The 27005-nt window shown below is 39.9% G+C and overlaps 2 protein-coding genes across 2 annotated transcripts in view; one reads left to right on the top strand and one right to left on the bottom strand.

Moving 5' to 3' along the window:
- The window catches only part of TG (thyroglobulin), a 146944-nt gene that overhangs the window by 81687 nt on the left and 38252 nt on the right, over positions 1-27005 (top strand). The window contains exon 41 of the mRNA XM_068180670.1: positions 2-201. Coding sequence (XP_068036771.1) covers positions 2-201 — 200 coding nt within the window. The remainder of the gene's footprint in view (position 1; positions 202-27005) is intronic.
- Positions 4140-26677, bottom strand: SLA (Src like adaptor). Its single transcript, XM_068180677.1, has 8 exons — positions 26427-26677; positions 20974-21067; positions 14974-15073; positions 11587-11673; positions 10059-10162; positions 8338-8469; positions 6266-6398; positions 4140-5326 (listed from the first exon to the last, which is right to left on the bottom strand). The coding sequence occupies exons 2-8, from the start codon at positions 21032-21034 to the stop codon at positions 5107-5109; spliced, it is 837 nt and encodes a 278-aa protein (XP_068036778.1). The 5' UTR covers positions 21035-21067; positions 26427-26677; the 3' UTR covers positions 4140-5106.

Below are 27005 nucleotides of genomic sequence, written 5' to 3'. Positions count from 1 at the left end.
GACTCTGCTGAGGCGAGTGGGAACGCTGGCCTTTGGGACCAGCTGGCAGCTTTGAGGTGGGTGCAGCAGAACATCGCCAGCTTTGGGGGCGACCCCAGCCGCGTCTCCCTGGGAGCCGAGCGCGGCGGGGCCGACGTCACCAGCGTTCACCTGCTCACAGACACAGCGGGTACAGACCTCTTCAGGAGGCTGCTGTTGATGGTAAGTTCCATTCCTGCTTCAGCTTCACCTGCATTGTGAAAGGATGTTGCTACAGAGATGAGGATGCTGCAGTGGCAGTGCGTGGGTGCTGGTTTTATTTCATCCATACCTTGACAGGGCTGTTATTGCTGTAGTTATTTTTCATCTCACCTGTGACTGTTATCTCCAGGAGCTGGAGGCTTCGCCAGGATGTATGAGAGATGCACTTCGGTGTTTGATTTACTCATAGTAAGAATCCAGTTTTCGTCACTGTGGTTTTTTGTGTATTATATAAATAACCTTGTTTCGTAACCTGGAGGTACAACAACTTAGTTTCCATTCCATAAATATGATGTTGGTCAGCAGCTTTTAGACCCTGAAACTGATGAGCCAAACTCCCACATGTTAAAGTATCCAGTCTTTTTATCGGATCTTAAGACAGATTTCATTTAAAAGAAAAAAACAAGTTTCAGAGAGTAAAAATCGGGTTACAGATGGGCTTGTTTCCCGTCATCTTAGACCATTTTCTCAGTCACTCCAAGTGACCCATATCCTTACAGCCTTTCCTGTGTTGAGCCTCAGGCCTCTGATATCACTTTTGTCAGCATCAATACTGCCATTTATCTTCACAGCCTCAGTGTGCTCAGAAATGAGGCTTAATCACCAGAGGAAGTTTATATATCCATCAGAAATGGTACTTGGACAAAATGAGCTCTGCTAGCAGTGCTGCCTTGGAACAGTGAGCAGTGGAATAGAATTCTTGATTCAGGAAGCTGAGGGCCCAATTAAATAAAATGCAGCCTTGAATATAATGGCATCTTAATTCAGTACCTAATTGCTCTTCACTGTGTCCTTGCTTCAGGAAACACAACTTGCTTTTGCATCCCCGTGGCTCAATAAGTTTATTTTAATTGCATCGCACTAGTGGGGAAGGCAAGGGAAGTTTTTGAAAATTGCTGTTCATTAACTGGTTTTTTCTGTCATTTTCAGATAACTCCTCACACAGTTCCTAGATTTTTAATCAGCTCTTGACATAGAATTTAATTTGCTAGAGGAACCAGAGTACTTTTCTCTCAGTTTCCTCCTGCTCTGAAGTCACAAACTCTTTACTGACATGGCCGAGGATAGGGCCCTGTGAAAACTGTGCCAGACACAGTGCAATTTAACAGCTGAACCACGTAGGGAAGGGAAACGCATGGACATCTTTGCTTATTGCTGCTTCTGGAGGGTAGTTCCACGATATGTATTTTCTTTTATAAGATAAGTTTAAACTCATTCTTTCTCCTACAGCAGAGCACTGATTAATGGAAAACAGTGGCAAGTGCAATGAGCAGACAGGTGCACCAATTCTTCCCCATTTTCTAGTGTTTATATAATTTTTTTTTTTCTGGGACTGTGCAGACCACTGTCTTGGCAAAAGCAGCATCTCCACTGAGTTCAGAGTAGTGTTAATTATTTATCCTGACAGCCTCACATTGGATTTAGTTTTTTTGTGAAATACACTGACAATATAAAAAACAAGCAACAATAGAAGTAGCTTGTAGCTTAAAAATATATTTGATCTTTTTTTTCTTTTTTAAATGGTGCCAAAGTTGATTTTTCACTTACATCTCCTGTAAAGGGATGTGTCTTGTTTTTGTTCAAAGACACCAAAATCACGGAGTACTTTTAATTTTACTGTAGAAAAGGAGGTGCACACAGACTAGAATCATGAAACTGAGAATATATAACAGATATATCTTTCCTGAGGGAAAATCCCTCAATAGAGCTCTTCTGCAAAAGTCAGCTTTGTGCTTCTTGTTTCTGTATTTGCTATGCATGATAAAACCATGCTGTTCCTAAGCATGCAAAGGGGAGTGGTGCATGAAACTTTCTTTACTAGAAAATGTGTACTTGAAATAGCAAAATGCTGTCGAGTTTCCTGTGTCTACCCTATAATAACTTTTGTTTGGAACAAATCTGAAAACAGATTGAACAAAATCAATGCAAAGCTATCATGGGGACCTTTTAGATTTTATTTCATCTTACAGTGGTATGACTAGAAATAAGTGTTATCAATAACTCTGGTCTTATTTTAAATGGTTTAAGAGCATTAGACTGGCATTTGACTTCATTTTTTGATCACTCAATTAATTTACCAGTGCAGTTTTGATGTAGGTGACTGGATCAATGGTGTGGATGGCAGTGGGCTGCAGAGGGCAGCTTGTGTTGGGTGTCCTCTCCAGACATTCCTGGTGGATGTCAAGGGCAGCTTCCAACATTCCCCTCAGTGCAAGGGAAGACACCAGGTTCCTTCTGGCCAGGGAAGCAGATCAGACAATAGTGCAAAGAGAAGGTTTATTGCTCTTCTACTGCAGTCAGGTGCAGGGCTCTCTGACATGGACCCTAAATATCCCTGATCCTGGTAATTAGCTACTCTTTAGACCTCCTTTCTTCCCTCTTTTCCCACCTCCTTTTTCCCTCCCTTTACCAGTCTCATTCCCTCTCAAAACTCTTTATTGACATGGCAAACCAACCACCTCTCTTGGTTACTTTCTTCATTATACCATTTCATAGGTAGTGTCAGATTTGTGTAAAATCACCTGGGGGCTGTCATCCCTTGCAAGCTTGTGTTTACCAAAAGGTCCCCAATAACGGCTTTCACTTAATTGTGAAAATGGCCAGACCTCACAGAATTTCCCCATAACCATCCATGAAATCCAGCCATCCCTATGGCACATTTAATTAGTTTTTGTCAATTTGTCATGTCATTACTGTGAGGATGACAGTGTCTGCGTAGGTCACCCAGGGAGTGGAGTTTCCATCTCTGGAGGTATTCCAAAGCCATCTGGATATGGTCCTGGGCAAATGGCTCAAGGTGGCCCTGGTGAAACCGGGAGGGGTTGGATCAGAGGATGTCTGGGGGTCCTTTCCATGCTGAACTGGTCCATGATTGTTGAACCTGTCAATGTCAGGATGTTTTATCCCCTTCTCACAGAGTGTGTCCGAGGGCTGCCAATTGTGTGGGCTCTGGGATTCTTTTGTCACCTTCCATCCAAGATACCTTCTGGCACTGGTATTGCAAGGCTGGGTGGTTGTACTAGTTGCACACCAGGTTTCCCATTTTCTAAAAGCAGCAGAAAGTAACTACTGAATATTATTTTAATGAATAAATACAAGTCATGACTTAGAAATCGGAAATGCTCCCCATATACATTTCATGGATAAAATGCAGCCACCATAATGCATTGATTATCAGTAACAGTAATTAGATTGTACAAATGTCTAGAGTTCCTGAGTGTGTTTTGCTTTTTGTTACCAGCCAAATTACATTCATCCTTTAAGCCCTGAAATACATTTAAACAGGCTGTGAAATATTTTGATCTCTGAACCTTTCTTGCAAGTGAAATAACCTGACACAAGATCTAAAGAGCACATAGATTTGTCCTAAGAGCTGTTTAGAGATTAAATATCTATATATGTGTATATATATATATAAAACCTCTCTGATTCTCTATTTCTCCAAACCTTCATTATTCAAATCTGGATTGAAACTATCTCAGCTTGACAGCATTTTACACACTCAAACAAGAGTGATTGCTTGGTTTAGAAAGCAATCACAAGCAGGTTCAAAGGAAAGTACTGGAAGGGTCTGCCCAGGGAGGTGGTGGAGTCACCATCCCTGGATGTGTTTAAAAAATGACTGGATGTGGCACTCGGTGCCATGGTTTAGTTGAGGTGTTGGGGCATGGGTTAGACTTTATGATCTTGGAGGTCTCTTCCAACCTAGTCATTCTGTGAATTCTGTGAAAATGCTACTTGCTCTTTTATGACTTAGAAAAGGGTATATACCGGTAAAAAAAAATAAATGAAATTCCAGAAAACCCTCTAATTATTAAGTGATTTGATGGAAAGTGTAATTACTATTTGACATAACTCTCATCAGAAAAGAAATTCGGAAAAATCTCTAACATCCACTGTTACTGATTTGTTCCCTTAGTTTAATTATTTTAAAAGCTGCTATTAATATAAATATTATACATAAATATGTGGCTGACTTCAGAAGTCAAAGTTAAAATATCTCCCTGTACACATAAAAGGTCACACCTTTCCAAGCCAACCTTTGCAGTTAGGCACATTATCATCACATCTTGCTTTTCAATTAAACCCCCCTTTGTTTTCTGTTTATCTGCTTTACTATGAGCAGCTGAGTTACATGTTTGGATATGCCTGAACTCCCATCTCAGGCGTAAGCAGGAACTGCTTTTCTCAGTGAATTAAGCCTGTTCTTAATTTTGTGACTGTTTTATGACACTGCAGGCCATTGCCAGCAAGTGAATTAAATGCTACTTATAAAATCAGTGATTTTAATTTTTTCTCCTAAAAGATAAGTATGGAGTCACTATAATCAGGTGTGGATTTCTTGGATGCCAGATGTCAGATACTTTCTTGGGGTTATTGATGTCTCTCTGACCCATTCTCAATGACAATGGATAAGTCTATCTTGAGAAGAAAAATGCTCCTTTTTTTCAGTGTAGATAGGTTCTGTAAAGAAGGTTTTCAGCCTTGTAGAGAATACCAGAGTAAGACTTAATTTAAGCTCTTGAGCTGCAGTTAGTTCTTCCCTATGCAGTCACCTCTGTACAGTGCTGGGCATTGCCCCTGCTGAAGAGTCACTTGCACCACTTGGCTTTTGAATTAGTCTGTCTCAGTTTATCCTGCTTGTGATCCAGTTCTGGTGCACTGGGGACATTCCCAGCATATGCCATGGCTGGGACAGCACCCTTGAGAAGATCTTTGGAAGAGGAAATGCAGAAGCACTGCTGGCGTTTGGCCACCAGCTTAGCAGATTGTATTTCCCAGCTGTAGAAGGATGGAAGGACCACAGGATGCTCTGGTTTCTCTCCTAACTTGTCAGTTTGTGGCTTTTTCCTGTTTGTCTTGTGTTTAGTCGTCATAGTAAGCAGGTGGCAAGTGAAGGGCACTGTTATGTTTGTTCCCTGTGTATATGAGAGATTGGGATTTCTTCTTTCTGGCACTTGCAAAAGAAGCATTGTCATCCTCAGTTAGGGAGAGGTAGGAAGCGATGCTTTCCCTCAGGCCATAGCTGAGGCAAGAGTCATCCATTGCTGCCAGGGTACTTTTGGTATCTTCAGTCACCTCCAGCCTTTAAAAGAACAAAATTTTGTTATCATTTCAGCTACTTGGACTGAGCCTCTTAGGATAATATTAACAGTTGTTAAACCTAATAATGTTATTTTTGTTGTATAAAAACATTTCTGCCTCATAAATCACCGAGCATTTCTGTCACTTAGCATTTCTCAAAAAAACAGTACAACAGTAATATATAAATATTTTTTGGCACTTGAAAAGGAAGCATCATCTATATTCTCTTCTTAATCTGTAGGAAAAATGACCTCAATTCTGCACAAATTTTTTTTTTTTTTGCCTTCATAAGCACATGAATGTTTTGTGAAGAAGAGTAGTAAAGGGAAATTTACCCTTCAAAAGTAAAAGGTGCTTCTGTTTCTGAGGGTGGTTGTTTCCCCAGCTTCTGAAACCTGACCTACTTTCTCTTGTGGCAGTTGTGATATTAGAAGTCTCACGAATTGGGCTGTGTATCGAGAGAGACACAACAGGAAAGGTTTATTTTTGGACAATGATGTCCAAAAATCATTACACCTGTGCTGTTTCCTGGGTGCGTGAAGAAAGGGGAGCCACTTCTGCCTGCCACAGCTCACCTGTGAACCCCCAGCAGTGGGGATGGATCAGCAGTGGTGGATGTCACTGGGCTTTGTGACCCAGCTCTCACTCTCCCCTTGGTGAAAGGACTCAGGAGTCCCAAGGGGACTAAACACATGGATAGCTGGATAGGAGAAATATTGAATGCTAACGATACTTCCTTTCAAAGTTAAAACCTAGATTATCAGTTAGAGAGCTGGGCATTCAGTTTTCATGGGTTAGCTTGATGTCAGATTGTCCAAGTTTTAAAACTGCTTCCAGGAGAAGGAAATAAATAGCTATGTCTTCTGTGTTGCAAGTACAAGAATATACATGGCTGGGAAACAGCCCTGTTGTTTCTGGCAGCCTGTGCTGTATGTGGTACCTGTGAATGTTTCTCCAGCTGAAATTTTTATTCCTCATCACCACAGGAGGAACTGGATTCATCACGGTGTTGTTGTTAGTGCACTGGGTGAGACAGGGTGTTGTAAGGACACAGCAGAGACCATCAGCAACTTCTGAACAGGAAAATGAATACACAGTTAATCTTTGCTTACTGTTTTCTTTCCCTGGTGCATGCTCAAATTAACAGTTTTGGACTCAGCAACAGCAGTCAAAAATTGTGTGTTCTCAGCAAGGACACAGTAACACAGGCTTACTTTTTCCTTTCCTCATACCTTTGCCTTTTAATTTTTCATTTGGTATATTTTGTACAGTACAAATGAGGAACTGAGACACAGAAAGACAATGTGACTTGCTCAAAGACTAGAAGGAATTTTGTGACAGAGCAGAAAATTAAACCTAGTTTTTCTGAGCCCTCAGTGAGTTCTGCTTTGCTTCCTATTGTGTCAGCTATGCAAACAGAGTGTAAAAAAGATCAGATTGGATTGTGTGCACACCTGTTCTTCTGTGGAACATGACTGTGGAATGAATTGGGGTTCACATATTACCTTCATCAATGTTTCTGTGCTCTACGCTCTTCTTGCTCCACTAGGAACATCACAGATGTTCTTCTGCCCAAGTAGAGAACATCATGGCTAAATGCTGGTGTTCTACAACTCTGAGTCTTATTTCAGAGTGAGATTTTGTATCTTCTCATGGTGAGGGAAGGAGGAGACATAAATCTAACTATGTCTCCTCTTACACCTATAACTCAAGTAAAAATGTTAGTTGTTACAAGTTTTGGGTTCTGCCCCAGCCCAAATTTTGGGCTTCAATTGTTTCCTTCTTTCTAAATGGTAAAAGGTGTCAACTAAATAACATATAAATACACATATATCTCCTGTCCAAATTCTTACTCACTTTATGTCATTGGACTTGAAAGTTTCATCTGCTTATTTTGAATGTGAATGACTTTTCTCCTCAGTTTATCAGTGTACTCTTTGGCCATCATACTTTTTCTTTTACCTGTGAAATACTTACGTATGGTAACTTCACACTTTTAAAATCACAGAGTATCCATTGCTTGTTAAAGCACAGAACCTATTGTTCTCTTGTAACTTTTAATCAATTAGTTTTTTGCAATTTCCTTCCTCATTTTAGGATGTTCTCATTATGATGCATAGTAACTGCAGCCACTTAATTGTGTTGTTTGTCAAGTTACCTTTCTGATACAGGTTAAATTGCCATAAATCTGGAAAACTGTCATTGAAAAAGTGTCATCCACTGGACTGATATTAGTAACAGTGACAGCTGACTCTGCAGTTGAGCTAACAGCCTGAGCCTCTTGATATAAGCTCTGCTGATAAATTCCTGCCATGCACTTCTGCTAAAGTGATAGGGAAGAAGTTTACAATGGTTCTGAAAATTTTCTACTGCAGATAAGGTTGTGTGCTGTAGTGGTTTTTTAAGAAAATGTGAATAGAAACCAGAAACCTGGTGTTGCATGCCCTGAAGCTATCTGCCTGCCTAAAAGGCAAATAAATGAATGGCAGACATTCATTATCATAAATGTTGGCATACAGAGTCAGCCAGGAGTTGCAATCTGTCTCTGCAACCCAGATCTACAGGCACATGGCTTCTGTACAGCTGAACATTTTTGTATCCTCACACTTTGACTTTAGGTGTGCTCTGAGAGGGTCTGGGCATCCCTGACCTGTGCTGACCTCCAAACTGCATTTGGAAGTTCTTTAGGGAACCCCTAGACCCTGGTGTTTGGCTCAAACAGTGTTATTGACATGGCCTTACAATATCCTACAAAACACCAATACAGACAGAGCCTATCTGGCCTTATTTAGCTGACTTCTTATATTGATTTCAGTTATACTGTTAAGGGCAGCAAATTTTTATTTGGGATGAAAAATGAAGTATAATGTATAAACCAAAACTTTTTCCATTGCTTGTTCTGTGGCAGTATTTGCAAGTCTTGGACACAAGCAAAACTTCTTGTTCTGCACCTTTGATAGATAGATTTTCAGTTGCCAGTGGAATATATGTTTTTTCTGCACTTATTTTTACCTGAGTAGTGATTGACAAGATCTTCAAGGCACTGGAAGGTTTGTCGTGGAGAGATGTAATACCAGTTATTTGGGAGGCGGAAAATCCTGTAATGTTTCACTTGCCTGTGCCTCACTGACAAGGAATATAACCCTGGAGAGAGAAGAACTAATTACACCAAGGTAGGGCTGGTTGGGTATCTGTAGCAGAATAGAGTATCTGTAGGATATGGTGCCATTACTCAAAACATCTCAGAAACAGCTGAGAAAACCTGAATGGCCATCTTATATATCTTATTATACTTTATAGATATACATAAATAAAACAAAGGGTATAACATGACCTGAGATTTTGGATTAATTTAATTTCAACCAAATAAAATTCAACCAAATTTCTGGTGTGTTTTTCCTTTTTTATTGCTGGTATGGGATCTTTTGAAATGGCATAAAGGAAATAGGCCTTTACAGAGTTTGCCCTCCACTGAATAGGGAGATCAGTCTCACAGGCTGGTACTCTTCTGTATACAGCTTCGAGTAATGTAGTAGCTGAGCCCTGGTAATGCAGTCATGGCAGGAGATGGCCACTTGGATTTTTCTGTTTCTTTGTTTAGAATTGTTCTGCAGCATTTATTGGCAAGGACTAAATGCCAATCTTAAATTTCTTTGGATTTAGTATAGATATTAAGAAAGTAATTGGCCTGTGGTATGCAAGAGGTCAGAAGAGATGATGTATTATTCCCTTTTATCTGCAGTATCATGATATTAGAATGTGTTCTGGTGCTTCAGAAAAGTAACACAGCACGGTGCACATGGGAGATTTGTTCAGCCTGGAGAAGAGCAGACTGAGGGGGACCTTATTGCTTATTGTGTTCAGCTTCCTCACAAGGGCAGCAGAGGGGCAGACTTGTCTCTGGTGACCAGTGGCAGGACCAAGGGAATGGCCTGAAGTTGTGTCAGGGGAGATTTAGGTTGAATAGCAGGAAAAGGTTCTTCCCCCAGAGGGTTTTTGGGCCCTGGAATATACTCTCCAGGGGAGTGGTCACAGCACCAGCCCGACAGAGTTCAAGAAAGGTTTGGACCATGCTCTCAGGCACTTGGTAGGATTCTTGGAGTGGTCCTGTGCAGGGTCAGGGGCTGGACTCAGTGATCCCTGTAGGTCCCTTCCAAGTCAGGACATTCTATGATTCTGATTTATGTCTATGTTCTGATTTATGTTTGAAGAAAATAAAAGTATAAAGTTGGTACAGTATAATTCCCATGTAGCAAGAGAAAGAAAATAAAATTGAAGGCCAGTCATTTTTAAAAATAAATAAAAGACCTCCCTCATTTATCTAGTAAACACACTTGTCTGCCACCCCCTCTACTTGGTGTGCATTTTACGCCTTCTTGAATCAATCTTTTGTGGACAAGGGCAAAGCTGTGACTGTTCCTTCATTGAAAATCCCACTGCCTCATAAGGTTGCCTCATGGCACCAAAGTAAATAATAGTGTTTGAACAACTGTGTCTTTTTTCTGCTGATGCCTGTGGAACTTTCCATGGCCATCAATAACCCTGTTTCCAGTAGGTGACTGGTAAGGGCTGGCACACTGCACTGGGTGCCTTCACATTCCCATTATATACCTTGTCTGGTTTTGGACTGATCCATATGAAGCAGGACAGAGAGTGAATTAAAGAGCTGTATAGGTCACCCTATAAACTGTAAATGCCTGAGATCAAGAGGGAGAAAATCTGTATTGTCTCACCTTTCCTAGTTTCACTCTCTCTGATCATGAAGGAGCCGACCTTGGTGTTGGGTAGCTGTAGAAGTTCCTCTGCTTTTTCTCTTCCCAGACCTTCAAATAACCAACTGTGAAGCAGGAAAAAACAAATTCTGAAATTTGGACACCAGTGAAACAGTGAGCAGCATGTGGCTGTGAAAGTGCTGCATTAGCCAGGAAAGTGACTGCAAAAATAACACTGTGGCTTTCTATAGTTATTCTCTCATCTATATTCAGGCATATTTCCCCAGTTTCTGGAGAAAATTTTGCTGGTTCTGAGTTCCATTAACCTTTGTGAGGTTAAGAGAAGAGTAATAAGGCTTGGACTTACTAAGGAAAACAAAACATTTGGAGCTGCTTTGATCTGTATTGCTGGGGACAGATTCATGTGGTATATTGACAACATCTGTGGCATTAGTTAAATCTCTCTTTTTCATTTAAACCACTTTTGTTAACTCCAAATTGTATCATAAATAAACTCTATATAAGTTACAATTATTTTACTTCTTCTAGGGAACAGTCTAACCATTTAAGTTAATGGGCTTTGTGGATAAAGGAAAGTGGAATTAGTCCTACAAATTTTCACCATAACTTGGTGCAGCACCGTGTTTTGCCACAGCCAGTGTCTCATTGTCTCAGTGTCTCAAGCCCATGCACCTGGGCTTGCTCAGCTGTTCTAGAGTTATGGAATGGAATAGAATAGAATGGAATGGAATTCTGTTTTAAAGTTGTTCTTATGTGTTTGATCCACTCTGCTTTCACTGAAGTTTCAGACAGTAGCTTCCATGACCCCACATCTGTGTCCTGCCTCTGGGAAAGCATTGCTGTTTCAGGAGGATGTAAAAGCATGTTAAAATTGAAGCACTTGCATAGTTAACAGTGACATTCACAGTTATGTCCTAAAAATTAAACAGGTATTAAAACTTTTGCCAGAAAGCTTTTAAGTCTGTGCTTTAATGGGTTTTTTGTTTGTTTGTTTTGTTTTGTTTTTGTCTTTGTTTTTGTTTTTGTTTTTTTTCCCCAGAGTGATGTCTATGGCAATAAGAAATGTCTGAAATTTCCGTAGTTCATCCAGTGAGAAAGTTTACATTCTTGAATGACTTATTAGCATTTCTATTTGTTCTTTTTGGCTTGTTTTCCATGAGCAAACCTAGCTAAAATTTTACTCTATATAAATATTAAAAATTAATTCTAAATAGGCTCTCTTCATCAATGTCTTTAAGTTAGAGATGAGTCCATGCAACAGATGCATATTACATATCTTATATGCAATTTGAGGTGGTTTTGGCTCTTTCCAGCATTTAAAAGAAGGATTTTCCTTTTCATTTAGTCTAAATTTATATTTGGATTTGAGGTTCTCAGTTTTCAAAAGATGCATTTGAGACTGTCAATAAATAAAATTTCTGTCTGCCAACTCACTATTATTTGGACTATGGCATTATTTGGACTATGACTCCAGGGGAGGATATGTAAAAATGTGGTGATGAAAGGCTATAGAAATGCATTTACTTACCCATGATAAACCTTTGCTACATATTTTCCTGGAATATAATTTTCTCGACCTGTTGTAAGGGAATGGACTCTCCACCAGCCTCCTTCACTGTGTGAAAGCAAGAGAAGGGATATTTTCAGATGTATTTTCAGAGCTTCTCATCATTTGGAAGTTAGTGAAGTTACACAGATTAGCCTGCAACCTTCTGTGTGCTTCTGAAGCGATGTATTCAGAAAGGAAACCTGTTTGGTTTCATTTAGAGTAGTTCCATTTCTAAACCTACTTGAGAATTAAATGTGGACACAGAAATAAGCTACTTTGTTCCATTTAAATTATGTAAGTAATAAAATATTTTTCTGCAGTTGAAAGAAGGATAAATACTCAGTGGTTAAAGCATGCTGTGCTCTGCCGTCCCACTGCTAGACTTGTACTGGTGTCCAAGATATTCAGTTTACAGCTGAGTGTGTTGTGTCTGGACAGCCCTGTAATACCAGGGTAGAGGATCTGGGAAATGGAGCCTGTCTGCTTGGGAGCAGGCTGTCAGTCCAACTGAACCTGCTTTGTGGTTTGCTCTTTCCCTTGTCTTCCATGAGCTGCAGACCAGACTCCAATAAAATAGACCTTGTAGCTGAAGCTGCAAGATATGTATTTCCCCCAGTATATCTTAAGTTATTGCTGTGATACTGAATTCTGGCTTTTACTCTTGAATCCCTTCAGAAATAAAGGGTACCAAGAATTTTCACAGGGATGCTGCAGAGCTTTAGTCATAGTACAAGGATCCTATGACTGATGGGTTCTTTGCACCTTCACTTTAAGAGTTTGAATATAAGGAACTGTGTCTTGTGTTTGAATGCTGGTTTTGTGGATGTTCATATAAAAACTCCCAAAATAATGTCTACATTGCAGATCAGAGTCTCAGTGTGTGTCAGAACAGCTGAGTTGAAATCACTTAGGTTAAATGTCATGAGTTATAGCTTCTGGGACCATGGTCCCAGAATGTCTGTGCTGAGGGAAAAAGGGGAAGTAAAATTTTGAGTTTGGTTTTCCAGATGAAATGAATTTATCTATAAGAATTTTAGGTTATTTTGGTCCTTTTTCCCCCAGAACTCTCCTAGACAGAACCAAGAATTGCAATAAGAAAAAAAAAAAAAAAAAACCAAACAAAAAACTGAGAGATTCATCATCTCTCTCCCTCCAAATTTTAATATTACTAACCCTGAAAAATCCCTATGATGATTTAAAATCCAAAAGCAGCACGTCTCTCCTATGGCAGGAGCTACAGAAATTTTGTATATTGGGGCAAATGTTGGAGGACATTTGGTTTGACTACTGCCAGCCAAATGCAGTTCATCTGGCAATGAAAAGTGCTTGACCAGTGTGGGGAGTGAGAAATTATGCCAGTAGTGCTTATATAAATCTGCCAACCCGGAGCAGTCACAAATATCTGTGAGGAATTGCATTTCCTGTGGAGGCTCCATATGTCCTGTTCCTGGCAGGATTGGTGGGGCTGATTGCCACTACACATCATTACTTTGGTAGAAGGCTGAAAAGCCACTGTTGCAAAAGAACTGGAAAGCTGCTACTTGTGCTGACTCCTCTGTGGTGAGGAGTCCTCATCACTTGTGCTCTGGTCATGCAATGCTACTCTTCTTTTTTACTATCTTTTACTTCTTTGCATGATTTCAGAAAAAGAATTGCATCTTATGAGCAGGAAGAGGCTGCAGACAAATAATTCCTACTGACATCAGCAGGTACCCCAGCAGGGGAGAACAGGTCCTTCATCAGGACACTGTGGTTTGCATAGAGCCTTGGACTGTCTTGTTAGCTGTGAACAGGCTCATGATTCAAAATGAGAAGAGGAAAGTTCCCATCAAGGCTTGCTTTGGATCTAATTTATCCATCAGGAAAAGCCCTGGATCACTGCATAACAGACAAACACGTCAAAAACTTCTGCTGCCAAAGCCTATTCTTTTAGAAGTTGTTCCTGCAGTAGATTATACTTTGCAGCACATGTGTACATATAATATGCCACACATATAATTCCCACTGATGTGGGCATAGGCAGTTCTGTGGTGTGTGAGGGCTTGTAGCTGATGAAATCTGAGAGTGAGGCTTTAAGCTGGAATCTCCAAGCTGAAGCAGTTGTTGTACCATGTCATGTATGTTCTGCAAACTGCAGCAAGGTTTACACTACTAGAAGCTAGCAGAGAAGAATCTCTCTGGTTTAGAGGAGCTCTCCATCAGCAGAAAATTTATCTGGTGGTATTGTCTGCGTCTTGGGACCCTTAGGTTCAGGGAGGGAAAGAAAGCACTGTGTCAGCAGAACATAATTGCAGCCATTCTGGGTCAGACCAAAGGTCCACTGAGGCCTGTGTCTTGTGTCTGACAAAGGCCACTGCAGGTCATGGTGGCCTGGAGAAGAGTCTGAGAATTCAGCAGTCATCTGTGATGCTTTTCTTGAGTACTTCTCTCCTCCAGCCATTTGACTATCTGGCTGAGAATTTTTAAAAATTATTTTAGAAGTCCTCCAAGGATTCCTCTGCTATTAATGTGTCTGGCCTCCCATTGAATCCATCTGCTCGACCATTTGCAAAAGTGAAAGCTTTCATTTCATTTTGAGCAGTGCAAATAGTGGCTCTGGGGCCAGGTAACTTCCAGGAGGTCACTGTGTGCTGATACAAGCTGTGCCTAGAAGAACATCAGGGCTGCCTGCTTCCATTTTTTGTTCACGTGCTCACTCTTGTCTCTGGCAAAACTGCACTAAGGTTAAGGTCAGTCTGAACTAGTGCTCTGAAGCCTACTTACTCCTAGGGCTCTTAAATTTTTTGAGTGGAACTGGCTGAGAAATCTCTCTTTTTTCCTCACTAAGAAAATGCAGAATTGATTAAAAAACAGAAAAAGAAACACCCCCACACACACTTTTAAAAAGTTTTTTTTTTACATTTGCCTTAAACTGGGATGAAATTCTAAGACTTAGTCATGATGGAGTTGTTAGATTAAAAAGGGTGAGAGGGAAAATGACAGACACTCTTGACATAAAGAAATTCAGGGTGATTTTCCTTTTCTATGTGATTCAAACTATTTTAGCTCTTACTCTGTTTTCCATTACACCCGAGGAATAGTTTCTTATAATCAGTTTTCAAAGTAGAATTGTTCTGAGTCTTATTTTAGAATAGAGTCTGAATCCAGCTTGAGAAACCCAAGAGAAATCTGTAGATCAAAGGACAATATGTAATCCCAAATCCTTAAACTACATGGAAATTTACACTATGGCTAAGTATCCTTCCTTGAAAATTCTGAACTCAGTTCATTTTGCTGAACTGCATCCAGTTTGGGCCAGGTGCATAAAACAGAGCTTTGCTTCACTTGTATTAAAACCTAATTTAAAAAAATAATTGATCAACTTACTCTGATAGCACACGTAGTTTTTCCCCAACATGAAATATAGGTTGGCTTATGTCTGCTGAAGGATAGTCATAGAGAACAGCAAGGAAGTCACTCTCCTGACCTGTGAAACAAGAAAGAAAAGGTCACTTAAAACAAAGGTAGTGCTCTGAGACAAAAATGGATTTTTCTTTAAGTATGATAGATTTCATGTAGTAGGCCAAATGGGGAAAAAAATCTCTGAAATGTCACTTAATAAAAATAATGAGCAAAAGAAAACCTATGGATTTATAAGAGGACTTTGAAGACACTAGAAATGAAAAGTCATGTGGTTAATTGTAAGCAACTAAATTTAGACCACTTTTTCTAGCAATTACCATATTTAAAGGACATATTCAGTTTGAAACTAAAAAATTAGTAATTATTTATAGCATTAGGAAGTGACCCAGTTTGATTAATGCCACTGTCTCTAATTGCTTCCAGCTACAGTTTTCTAGCATTAGATTTAAGAAAAGGAAGATGCATGCTGAATTGTTTCATCATTTTACACCACTGATACTTTTCAGTGGTAGTTTAGATCAAGTCCAGTGAGAGTGTGGCTGTTATTGCCCATTTCCATCACTTTTTAAAGGAGCTTGATGATCAGCCAGTGCACTTGGTTCTCACCATTGCATGGACACTGTGCAAGAGCTTCAGTGAAAGAACACAGGCACAGGGTGTTTAAGTTGAAACCATTGCACAAGAGCAGTTTGCAGAACTGAGGTCAGCAAAGAGAGGAGAAGACCATTTACATCAGCTGGGATGAATCTGGGACTTGCACCCTGTGTAGGACATGCTGAGTCTTCTGGGTTTCTGAAGGATAGAGCACTTTACACAAGACTGGGACTATCAAACATGAAATGCTCCTCATCCTGCTGGAATCTGTGGTGCCCAGTAACTGCTGACAGCTGGGAGGTTCAGAAATGTGTCATGCTGGGTGTTTTGAGCTCTTTGTTACAAGTCCTGGCAAGAGGGATTGTGCCATACACTGCCTGTGTTTCTCCTGGAAGCAGTTCCTCCCCTCTGCACATCTCAGTACCCTCCATGATCTCAAAGGGAGACAGAACTTCTCTCTGCCTCCACCAGCATCAGCACCCTGATCCTTAGGAACACCATCTAGCACTACATTTGCAGAGATTGTTTGATCTCTATACTTCCCATTCTGTGCAGCCCAACATGTGCAATAATGGGTGTGAATTCAGGGTAGGAAAAGAAGAAATTAGATAGAAACACTTCTGTATCTAGTTAGTTTTTTCTTTTAATGTAGATTTGTTGCCAACTTCTCTTTAAGGAAGACAGCTTCTTGAGGGAAACCTAGGTGCAACACCCTGAATGAATGGTCTGTGTTTTTACCTATGTGTCTCAGGGCCTTAGAAACACCTCACAGAGATAACAGTAAAAGGCTGAAGGAAACAGGAAGAAAAGAAACACAACAGGTTGCCCAGAGTTGTTGTGGATGCCCCATCCCTGGAAGTGTTCAAGGCCAGGTTGGATGGGGTCTGAGCAACTTGATCTAGTGGATGGCATCCCTGCCCATGGCAGTGAGAATGGTATTAGATGATCTTTAAGATCCCTTCCAACCTAGACCATTCTATGATTATTTTGAGAACGTGTTTAATGTTGATACTGCCATGATTTTCTTAGTTGATTAGTCACTGAATTAAACAGGACTAGTCCAGTACAGCCAACCACTCTGATTAGTCTAATATAAGTTATTATACACTTAGTTCAACCCTATTGAAGAAATTCTGTGCTAAGCCTTTGATGACTTCCTTGTTCTGCACAGAAAATCTAGTGGCACCTTCCTGTCTATGAAGCTACTTAGTACCTGAGGTTAATAAGCACTAGCACTGAGTCTTTTTTGACAAAATCTTTACCCAAACTACTAGAAAAAATACAGGCTAGAAGGTGCATTTTAAAAATAGCAAAATGAGGATAAAATGCCATCACTTAACTTCTCATTGCAGGTTATAAAACATCATGTAATGTTACATTAAATATAATTATTTTTAACTTAATGCCTTTAGCAATGCTTAAAAAATATGCTGTTTATAAATAAATATTCTGCTTCCATAGTGAAAGAGTGGAAAACAAATGCTTTTCTGCTCTCCTTCCTTGTGCACTGTAATTTGCATTTCATTATGCACTGTAGGGAAGGTGACTTTTTGTCTACTCTAGCAAGACCTGTGTTACTTTGCTTACACTTTCATATTTATATTAATTTTTGTTTCAGTTTTGCATGTAATTTGTAGTTCTGAAAAGGAAGGAATATATCAGTGTTATCTTCCACATCCATGCAAATGTTATCTCTTGAACTACATACAGTTACATTAAAGTGTAAGGAAAGGAGTGAACCCCCTCCTTCTTCTCTTCATTTTGATTAGTATTTAAGTCAAACATCACTGGGTTTTTTGGCCATGCAAAATACACCACCACACTGTACAACATTACACAGAACCCATACCAGCTCCTTACAAACACAAAAGCCTGGAAACAGGAACGAAACAGATTACATGCTTTCTCCACACCTAAATTTCACAGTGATCTAATAGATTGGATCTGGTGGGCTGCCCACATTTTCAAGATGTAAAAAAAAGAAAAAAATATTTGCCTGAATTTATCTAACACAAACTCTCCTCCACAGGGCAAGTGTAGGTCACATCTGAAGTGGAACAATCCAAAAGTTAGAGTGGAAAGATTGAAGCACAATAATTTCCACTGCATCAGGTGTTAATTCTGGGTGGTTTCTTTAGGAGTAGGAAATAAACATGAAATACATGCTAATTTTAGATGTCTTCACACCCACATGTCTTGCAAAATGTGAAACTGAATATTGTACCCTTCAAATTATTCACTGGGAATGGACTATGAAGCATTAATAGAGAGTAGGAAGGGCATAGGCAGAGCATCCAGGTCCTGCTCATTGCCCTCAAAATCTGCTGTGCTGGGCACTGACGTGGTCCATGTCTGGAGTGGGAATGAACTCTTTGGAGTTCAGCTCCATGCATCATCCAGCTTTACTGGCCAGCAGAAATATTATGATTTATGGCATGGGGTGAACCAGAGAGGGTGAAGGAGGGCTCTCATCTGGGAAAATGTGCAGCACCACGAGGTGTGGCTGCAGAGTCACACTTTGGTAGATCTAAAGCTAGATCTAAACCAGCCAGCTTGGGAACTGAGAACTGTGCAGCCCAAAAGGATTAACCCTTGATTCAGGGTCCCAAAGGAGGACAGAGAGAGGCTCACAACCCTTGATGATCCCTTGCTGTTCTGCTTACTCTGTCATCAGTCCCTGGGTTGTGCCAGGAATACCTGTGCAGTGTGCAGGCAGATGGAATGCAGTTTTCTTTGGGGTCCAAATGCCTCCTTGGGAAATGCAGTTTATACACTGTTCCCTTTATCAGGACCAAGACTGGCACACCGATGCTGAGGAAAGCACAAGGTTTTGCTTTCAGTGCAAATTTCAGGCAGCACAAGGGGCTCAGAGGGGTCTAATGAACACTGCAGACCAAGTCTGCAGACTGCAGTTTCTATTTTCCTTTTTGTTGGAAACTCTTTCATTATTTCCCTTCTGTTTCAGTCCTTCATTTTATTCAGTCTCCCTGAAATGAGCTAGTGTCAAACCTATTTCTCCTAATAACTGTTTCAACTTTTGAAAGTCCATGGATTGGATCCTCCAGCTCACTTAAATCGAGTTTATTCCTGGCCGGGTGGAAATCTGTTTTGTGATGTGATTTGGAGTTTGATCTGCTCAGGAAGGCAAACAGATACAAACTCATTGGATGAACCCCAACACACACTTTGGTACCAGGTTCATTTTTAGAAGTCTTTTTTCATTGGATTTTGATGACAGTACTGATGTTTGTATTCCCAACTTTCATTAGCGACATCTAAGTCATTATTAAAGATACTGGTCTGACCCAGACTAAGATGTGGATGGATCCAAAGAGCTATTCAGGATGATAAATCCTAGAATCAAGGAATAGTTTGAGTTGGAAGGGACCTTTAAATGTCATCTAGTCCAACGCTCTGAAATGAGTGGGGACATCTTCAACTGGATCCGTTGCTCAGAGCCCCAACCTCCCTGACCTTGAAAGTTCCTAGAGATGGGGCATCTACAACCTCTGTGGGCAACCTGATCTAGTATTGCACCACCCTCATTTTAATTTTTTCCCTTATATCTAGTCTAAATCTCTCCTATCTTAGCTTAAAACCATTATCCTTTGTTGTATCACAACAAGGCCTACTGAAAAGTCCATCCCCATCTTTCTTATAAGCCCTCTTTAAGTATTGAGAACTGCAACAAGGTCTCCCTGGAGCCTTCTCTTCTCCAGGCTGAATAATCCCAACTCTCTCAACCTTTTCTCATAGGAGAGGTGTTCCATCACTGATAATTTTTGTGACAACCCCCTTGTCTTTGGATGATTAAACATGGATATCTGGTACAATTTCGGCAGTGAGAGTGTCTGAAACATCCCTACAGCCTTGGCAGGTGCCACTGCAACTATGGGAGAGTTGTTCTCTCCCCAGGTGGTAGAAGGAAGTCAGGTGGGACTAACAACACCCCTTTCTAGATGTGCTAGAAGTCTAGGAAAGTTCAAGTGGATTGAGTCCTGAATTCCTAAATAGATATTTCTCCCTTGTAGCCACTGTGCTATCTATGTTTGCAGAGGTATCTTTTAGGGGTATGTTATATTTCCATCACAGAAAGGGATACAGTTGTTTTTATCCCTGCTAAATCCTGACTTTTAGCACGTGCAGGACAAACTTGGTCACAGCCATGGCCTGCTCATCAGCAAGGTCCTGCTTTGATTGAATGCATGTCTCTGTTTTGGTGTTCATATGTGGTATTTGTGTCAGTAGTTGTTGGGAATATCAGCATAAGGTACGTTTCTTCACCAAAAAAAAAAAAAAAAATAGCAATTTGCTGAGTAGTTTTTGGTCTCTGCTATGTTCTATGTTAGGACCTAGGGCTGCAAGACTGCCCATCTCAGTGAGTTCCTAACCATACTAAAAGCAGGGCTGGGTTTCCTTGCAGCAAAAATCAAACCAGGCTGATTCCCTATCCTCATAATAATCAGCAGCCCAATCAGAAAATCTTTGATGGAAAAAATCCCAAATTACAACAAAACAAAACACAAACAACAACACAACACAAACAAACAAATCTACATAAAAAGCCCACCCCAAAGCCAAAGGAAAAGCCCATAACTGTTTTCTCCTCTTCACCTTTGGGGAGTGATTTCTTGCAGCTCTTGTGCCAGCTGCCTGTATTAGTGCACCAGGAGGGCTGAGGCACTACTGGTTCTCCACCCACTCACTCACTCACAGTTTGTAATAGCTGATCAGCAAATCCCTCTTCCTTTCCTCCTCCAATGCATGACCTCTACCAGCCTACAGAGGTGGCAGGGAGGGATTTGCAACCTGATTTATTCACGTGTGGACGCAGAGGGCAGATGTCTTATATTCTCCTTTGGCAGCTTGCCCTGTGGAACTTCTATTCCTCTCTAGCCTTTATGGATAAATCTGGTGACAGGTTGCCTGTGCACTACTTTTAATGCAATTATCTGACAGTGGATGGATATAAGGTTCAATGCAATACATCATTAAAGCTTTTAACCTTAAATGAAGGAACCCCAAATTTCAAGAATAAATTTATATAAAATATCACATGTAATTATGTCAAAACACAGAATTTTTGGTTTCTGAAGTAGTGTTTCAGTGCTTTCTGATTTGGAAGGAACGTCTTTCAAGGAGCACCAGCAAATAATACGTTTAACATTTGGGGTTTTTAATTAAAGTGCTTCTTGGAAAATGAGCTAAAACGTAGCTAAATATAAGCACTGTCTGGTGGATGCCCTCCTTCTCCTGCAGCAGCCAAGCACTTGCCTGCTCCTGTCAGGCGGGTGAAGAGCGACACATGGCTGAGTCTATCATGTACCGTGAACGTCTTTTTCTCTTGAAAGGAATGAAATGAGGGCTTACCCGTTTGGCTCGGCATGTTTGTTTCCTCAGATGCTCTTGGAGTTTTCACAGTATTTCCCATTGTGCTCGCTAATTCCGTCAAAGTTCTTCGGAACTAAATCAAAGCAGACATTGAAATTTAACATCACAATAACACCTGCTATGCCAACAGATGAGAAATGACCTAGTTTGGGTGTCTCCAATTTCATACAGTTTTGCTTTTGAGAGCTCTGGTGTCAAATTCATGCAAGAGTTTTACATACTTGCTAAACTCTCACCACTTTTGTGCTTTTATCAGGGGAATAGCAGAAAACCACAGCTAGGGAAGTTGCTCAGAAGAACATGATGTAGTAAAAGTTTCCATTACCAGTACCTCAGCACAATAGGAAGTCGCAGCAGAGCTGTGCCCATATGGGCATTTATTATACAAAATGTTTTTAGCATTTGGGGCTCTGAGGCTACAAAGGATCTAATTAGACTGACATCCCTGGCAGCAGGGACATCCCTGGTTTTCAGCATTGTGTGTATATTATGTTGGTTTACTACTGAACACAAAGAACACAGCTTGGTAGGTTTGGGTTTTTTTCTGATGTAATTGTGCCCTCAGCAAACGTGGGCAATATTTTTTTAAGTAATACATTGCCTAAAAAAATGTTTGATCTCAAATCAGTCCTCCTGCATAAAGCCAGCAGTGCAAATTCTTCAGATACCTGTCTTAAAAAGTTTTGGTAGGTGTACAAGAAACAGTATCAGACAATTGTGGAACTAAATAGTGTGAGAGGAGCAGTTCCTTCTCATAGCTTTGCTGCAGCCATCCTAATTCTGTCTTACAGGCGACAAAGAGATAAATATTTTGAATATGGAATGTGTACACTTCCATATAGTATGGTATACTATGTATACTATATACTATATATTATACATAAAATATATGTAAAATATATGTATATATGTATGTAAAATATATGTATATAAAATAGATTATGGTATATTTTCAGAGGCAGAAGACAAATAGCTATATCTATTTAAGAGCTGTTCATTAAAGAAAAATAACACCACCAGCTGACGGGTAATTATTTTTTAAAAATGTATTTCTGTCTGCTGACCTATGAAAATGATAACAGGAGCTCTAGCAGCATTGTGTGAGTATTCTGCATCTTCTGTGGCCTTTTCTAGCTTAAATATTCCAGAGATGATTACTGACTTTGGTGTGCTGCTCTTCAATTACACGTGCTAGAGCCTGATGAGGGTGTCAGGTGGAGAGATGTCCAACTTGAGACGTAGAACCACTGACATCAATAAGAAAGTACGGTATTGCTAATTGTCTTTTGGAATAAAATTGGCAGAATTTCAGTATGTTGATTAATACTGTAAATTTTGAATGTCTTACAGACAGTTTAGGAAGACATCCTACAGAATAAAATGCAATTCAAAGGGAAGAAAATTTGTCCCTTACCAAATGCAAGGAGCTCAGTGCTAGAACAGATGGTAGCACACAGTTTGACTCCACCTCATCTGCTTTCCAAGCTTCTTAGCGCTGTTCCCAAAGGCTCCTTGCTAGAATTCTCTATTTCACTGGCCAAATGGAACATTACACCTTCGCTTTATGCACTCAGAACTGGCTTGTGGCACATCTGGAGGGTGCAGCTGTGCCAGTGTCTTTCTGACAAGCATCTGAAACCTACTTTCACAAGAACAAAAATGTGTTGCCTGATAGGAGATGTCTAGAAGCTGAATAAAACAGCACCCTTAAATTTAAATAAACTACTTGACTACTCACGTTTTAAAAATAGCTCTCATTATGGAAAGCAAAACAACAACAAAAAAAAATCTTTCTCCATGTAAATGCACCCAAATTTCTAAACCTGAAACCAGAAATCATTTTGTCAGGCAATGTCTGCTTTCAAGATGATAATTTTCTGATCTAATTATTAATATTTTTCTGCAAGACCCAATTTTAAGTTGTTGAACATTTTTCTTACTTGTATCTCATAAAGAACAAGAGGTAAACCCATAGGAGTAGTGCAGCCAGTATTTTGGCTACAGATATTATAGATGCTCATGTCTCATCTTCAAATTAGCCAGAAAAATTTCCTGGGCACAGCAATAGAGATCTCAACAGGGCTGAAAATGTCAGCCAGGAGAGTGAGATAAATACCTGGGCTGATAATCTCTGCTGAGCTGTGTGCTCCGGTAGATGCATTTTTGTAATGTAATTTAAAAGGGGAGCTCAAATCTTGCTCAGTGTAGAGAATCTAAGCTTCAGTTACCAAAAATGTGCAATTCCAGATAGATGGCAAAAATGACAGCATAAACATCTGATGTCCGTCTATAATTTTGACACATGCAATTGATATTTAGATGAGAATTGCTTGAATTTTGTTTCCCAAAAATCTGGGGAAAAAAAAAAAAAAGAGTCCTATCTCTAAGTATTATTTTATGCTGAGTTTTGTTATTTGAGGGCTGGGAGAGCAAGTCATCCTACAAGTGTCAGGCTTGTGACCAGTGACCTTTTTCCTGTTCCTAATTTCAGGTGTGACTGAGTCTCTTTGGAAAGTGATTTGTGAGTGGTGGAAAGGCTTCTGAAATTTTTACTTCAGGCTTCCAATCTTTCTAAAAGCACAGCATATTTCACCAAGGAACTTGCATTTTTCTAGATGGTATTTAAGGATTTACACTCTAAATGCTGCTTTAGAATTACCTGAAGTGTTTCTGCTGGGTTGTTTATACATCATTTGCAATTAAATCACAGAGGGATTAAATACTGGACAACAGGTAAGTTCCTACTTTGTATTTTTGCAGAGCACAGCCTGGTTCCCTTCTGCCATACCAGGCACTGCTGTTCTCAAAGGACCTCTGAAGTCATGAGGGCATAATGTGCAGCTCCGTGCTGCTGTCTTAGATGTGGAATAATGTGGCTTGTGGAAAATGCAAAGGTTGTGAAGTACTTTCAGTACAGTGAAGAGCAGTGACGTCTCGGGCTTTGCCGTCATTAACGTGGCACTTTGTTCTTTCTCATTGCATTTTCCGTGCTCTTTTACTGTCACTACCATTGGTAGCATAAAGTCCTGAAAGGGACAGAGTTCAAGATGCTCTCCAGATTCATGGCAGAACTGCTCAGTAAAAATAAAAATATGAAAAGGTTGGACCCTTGCTGTTAATTCACTTAACCAAAGTGACTAAAAGGAAAATGAGACATCAGACTAGGTTTTACTACTGAAGCCACTTGTCGTTATGCACATGGACAGGGTAAAGGTTCCTATAGTCCTGTCAAAGGTCGTGGAGTGAATGTTCTGAGGTATGACTCAACCATCAGATGTTGAAAATGGGACATGGAAGTTTTGTTTGAAATAGGGCAGGCAGAAAATATTTCTATTTGTTTGTTGGCAATGACATATCACTGTTTCTGGAGTAAGATTGTACAAATTAGTATCACTGTTTCTGGAGTAAGAATATACAAATTAGTCAAATTTCTAAAACAATGGTGTGTTTAGTGAGTGATAGGACTTGATGGCTTAAGTAGCTTGTGCTTGTGTTGAGTTATTGTCAGCACAATACAAATCCATTCCATTGCTGCATTATAAATTCTTGTGTGGTTTTCTGAAATTTTGAGACACTCTGCAAAACTAGACTTACTGGAAGCTTTAAAGATGTCATGAACCAATTATTTTCATTGAACTTGATAGAAGAATAGTAACAGTTTTATAGATTATAATCTTTTGAAACAGCAAATTTGCCACAGGCACTGCATCTCACTTGACCTTATTGAATCATAGAATAATTTGGGTTGGAAGGGAAATTTAAAGGCCACCTAGTCTAACCATCCCTCCATGGACAGGGACATTTGCAATTAGATCAGGTTGCTCAGAGCCCTATCCAGCCTGGCTTTGAATGTTTACAAGGATGGGGCATCTAACACCTCTCTGGGCAACATGTTTTACCCCAAAGTTGTAAAAACTTTGTTCCTTGTATCTAAACTTGATGACAGAGCTTGGGATACAAGTAGAAGTGCCATCCTTCCTTCACAGGAGCAGATAATTATGCCAGATCCAAAGGAAATAATTAATTGAGGCTGATGTAGAAAGAGCTAACAAGAAATTATAGACTCACTGTGTCTTATCTACCCCAAGCCTGCTGGGCTGCTGGGGACCAAAATCTACCTGCAGCTCTCCTGATCACCAGCCACCTCCTCGGATGTGCATGAAAATTTGGTTTTAACTATTTAGATCACATTTGCAGTGTTCCAAGGATTGATCCTTCCTCCTCTCCCCTTTCCACTTGTGCACATAGTGTCAAGGAAGGGTGGTCACATGGCTGTTTGCACACACAGCTGTCAGGGCTTAGGGATCTTTGCTGCCAAAAGGAATGTGAGGAAAAATCCACTGTTCCAGACCTGCTTTGTGTCCTATTTATCAGAACTCTCAGCAGATATGAATTCTTCACCTGTCAAGACTGGAATCCCACTGACCTACATCGTGTGACCCCAAAACCTGTGGTACAATTTTCCCCTTCCATTCCTGTGTGCAGCACATGTAGCAATAACTTCCTCTCACAGAATTTTTTATCTGAGAAAAAGTGCTTCTGCAGCAGTTAAATAGCATGGAACATACAAAATTCTGCTACTTGGTGAGAACTTTGAAAAAGTTATATTTCATATGATTGAGAATTAGTTAATATAAAGAAATGAAAGCAATAAGAAATAAAAAGGCAAGATAAGCACTTGAATAAAGCCCTCCTACAAAGAATACTGTACACTAGTAAAATTAGAGCATTTATCATTCCTGAGATGCTATACCATATTTTATTTTTGTTTCCCAATATTCACATCTATATTGCCAAGGTCTTACAATTTAATTTTCAATGAAGTTCACAGGTGATGTCTGAATCTCATTTAACTTGAAAATGAAAGCACTGGCATCCTGCTATTTTTCATGTGTGGAAAGGAAAAGCAAAACAACTTAGATTTCAGAAACTGCATAATTTTTTGGTGGATTTCCCTGAATTTATCATTATTCAAAATGAACATCCTTCCAGCTTTGAGGCAGTTGTACCTTTGCACTTAGAAAGAATAACATAATACTCTCATCAAGGAAATTCAGAGACACATGCAAACATGAAACAACACAGAAATACCACACTATCCACACTTCTAACACTTTGAATAAAAAGCCCACTAATCTGTGGGCTCATATTTTGGTTATAGTGAAATGCAGTTTGCTTTAGCATAAGGTCCTAAGCATCTATCTCTTACTCTTAGGTTTCAGTAGAAATACTCCTTGTCCTGTCTATCTTTAGTACCACTCTTTATGAAAAGGATCAAGGCAGACTCTTCTATTTCTGCCTTTGGTGGCACTTGAAATCCCCAGTCTGAATACTGTCATTGTTAATGAAATAGAACACCCTTGTATATAAATAAAACTGAAACATTTGGTCTCGTACGCAGCTAATGTAAAATATATCAGAGCAGTGATTACCTTTAAATGCTAGGCATGGCATTCCAGGTTGCAGGATTTCTGAGAAAAGCCGTAGTCATAGTACTGCTCTCACGCTGCCAGCAAGGTTTAGCTGATCAAGTCGAGGAGCAGCCGGTCGAATGAGAGTGTTGTGAAGTTCACGCTGTCATGTAGAGCAGCATTTGCCAAACAGGCCACATACTTCCTCTCTGAGAAATAAGGAAGGTTCAAAGTGTTTGCAACAGATGAGGTTCCTGTTACAAGTCACTACTGAGGGCACATTTTATCTATGGGCTGAGAAAAACAGGGAGGCTTTCAATGTATTGCATCAGGGCTGGTTTCAGCAGATATAAAAAAATGAGGGAAAAACCCAGTTTATATTACTTACACATAAAGGGTTTATTTTCTTTTCTTCTTCTTCTGAATTTATTTATCCAGTAATGCTCATTTTCCAACTGTTTTCTTTTATGCAGTTTTGCTATTTTTTTCTGACAGGCAGGAAGAGGCACAAAACATTTTTTCTCTCTTATTGAGTCTGAGTAGGAATGCAGCTTTTCCTTTATGCTTCAGTCTGCACCCCAAAATACCTCTCTCTCTCTG

This window comes from Anomalospiza imberbis, chromosome 1, assembly GCF_031753505.1.
Source record: "Anomalospiza imberbis isolate Cuckoo-Finch-1a 21T00152 chromosome 1, ASM3175350v1, whole genome shotgun sequence".
In the NCBI taxonomy this organism is placed as follows: Eukaryota; Metazoa; Chordata; class Aves; order Passeriformes; family Viduidae; genus Anomalospiza; species Anomalospiza imberbis.
Note: the sequence above shows the minus strand (reverse complement) of the source record. Positions and strands in the feature narration are given on the sequence as shown.

Excerpts from the sequence above, each read along its gene's own strand:
- SLA (XM_068180677.1), bottom strand. The coding sequence starts at position 21,034 with ATGGGAAATACTGTGAAAACTCCAAGAGCATCTGAGGAAACAAACATG. Across the intron at positions 8,470-10,058 it reads AGAGAGTGAAACTAGGAAAG|GGTTATATTCCTTGTCAGTG; the intron begins GTGAGACAATAC and ends TTCTCTCTCCAG. Across the intron at positions 6,399-8,337 it reads TCTTGTCAATCACTACTCAG|AAGTTGCTGATGGTCTCTGC; the intron begins GTAAAAATAAGT and ends TTTCCTGTTCAG.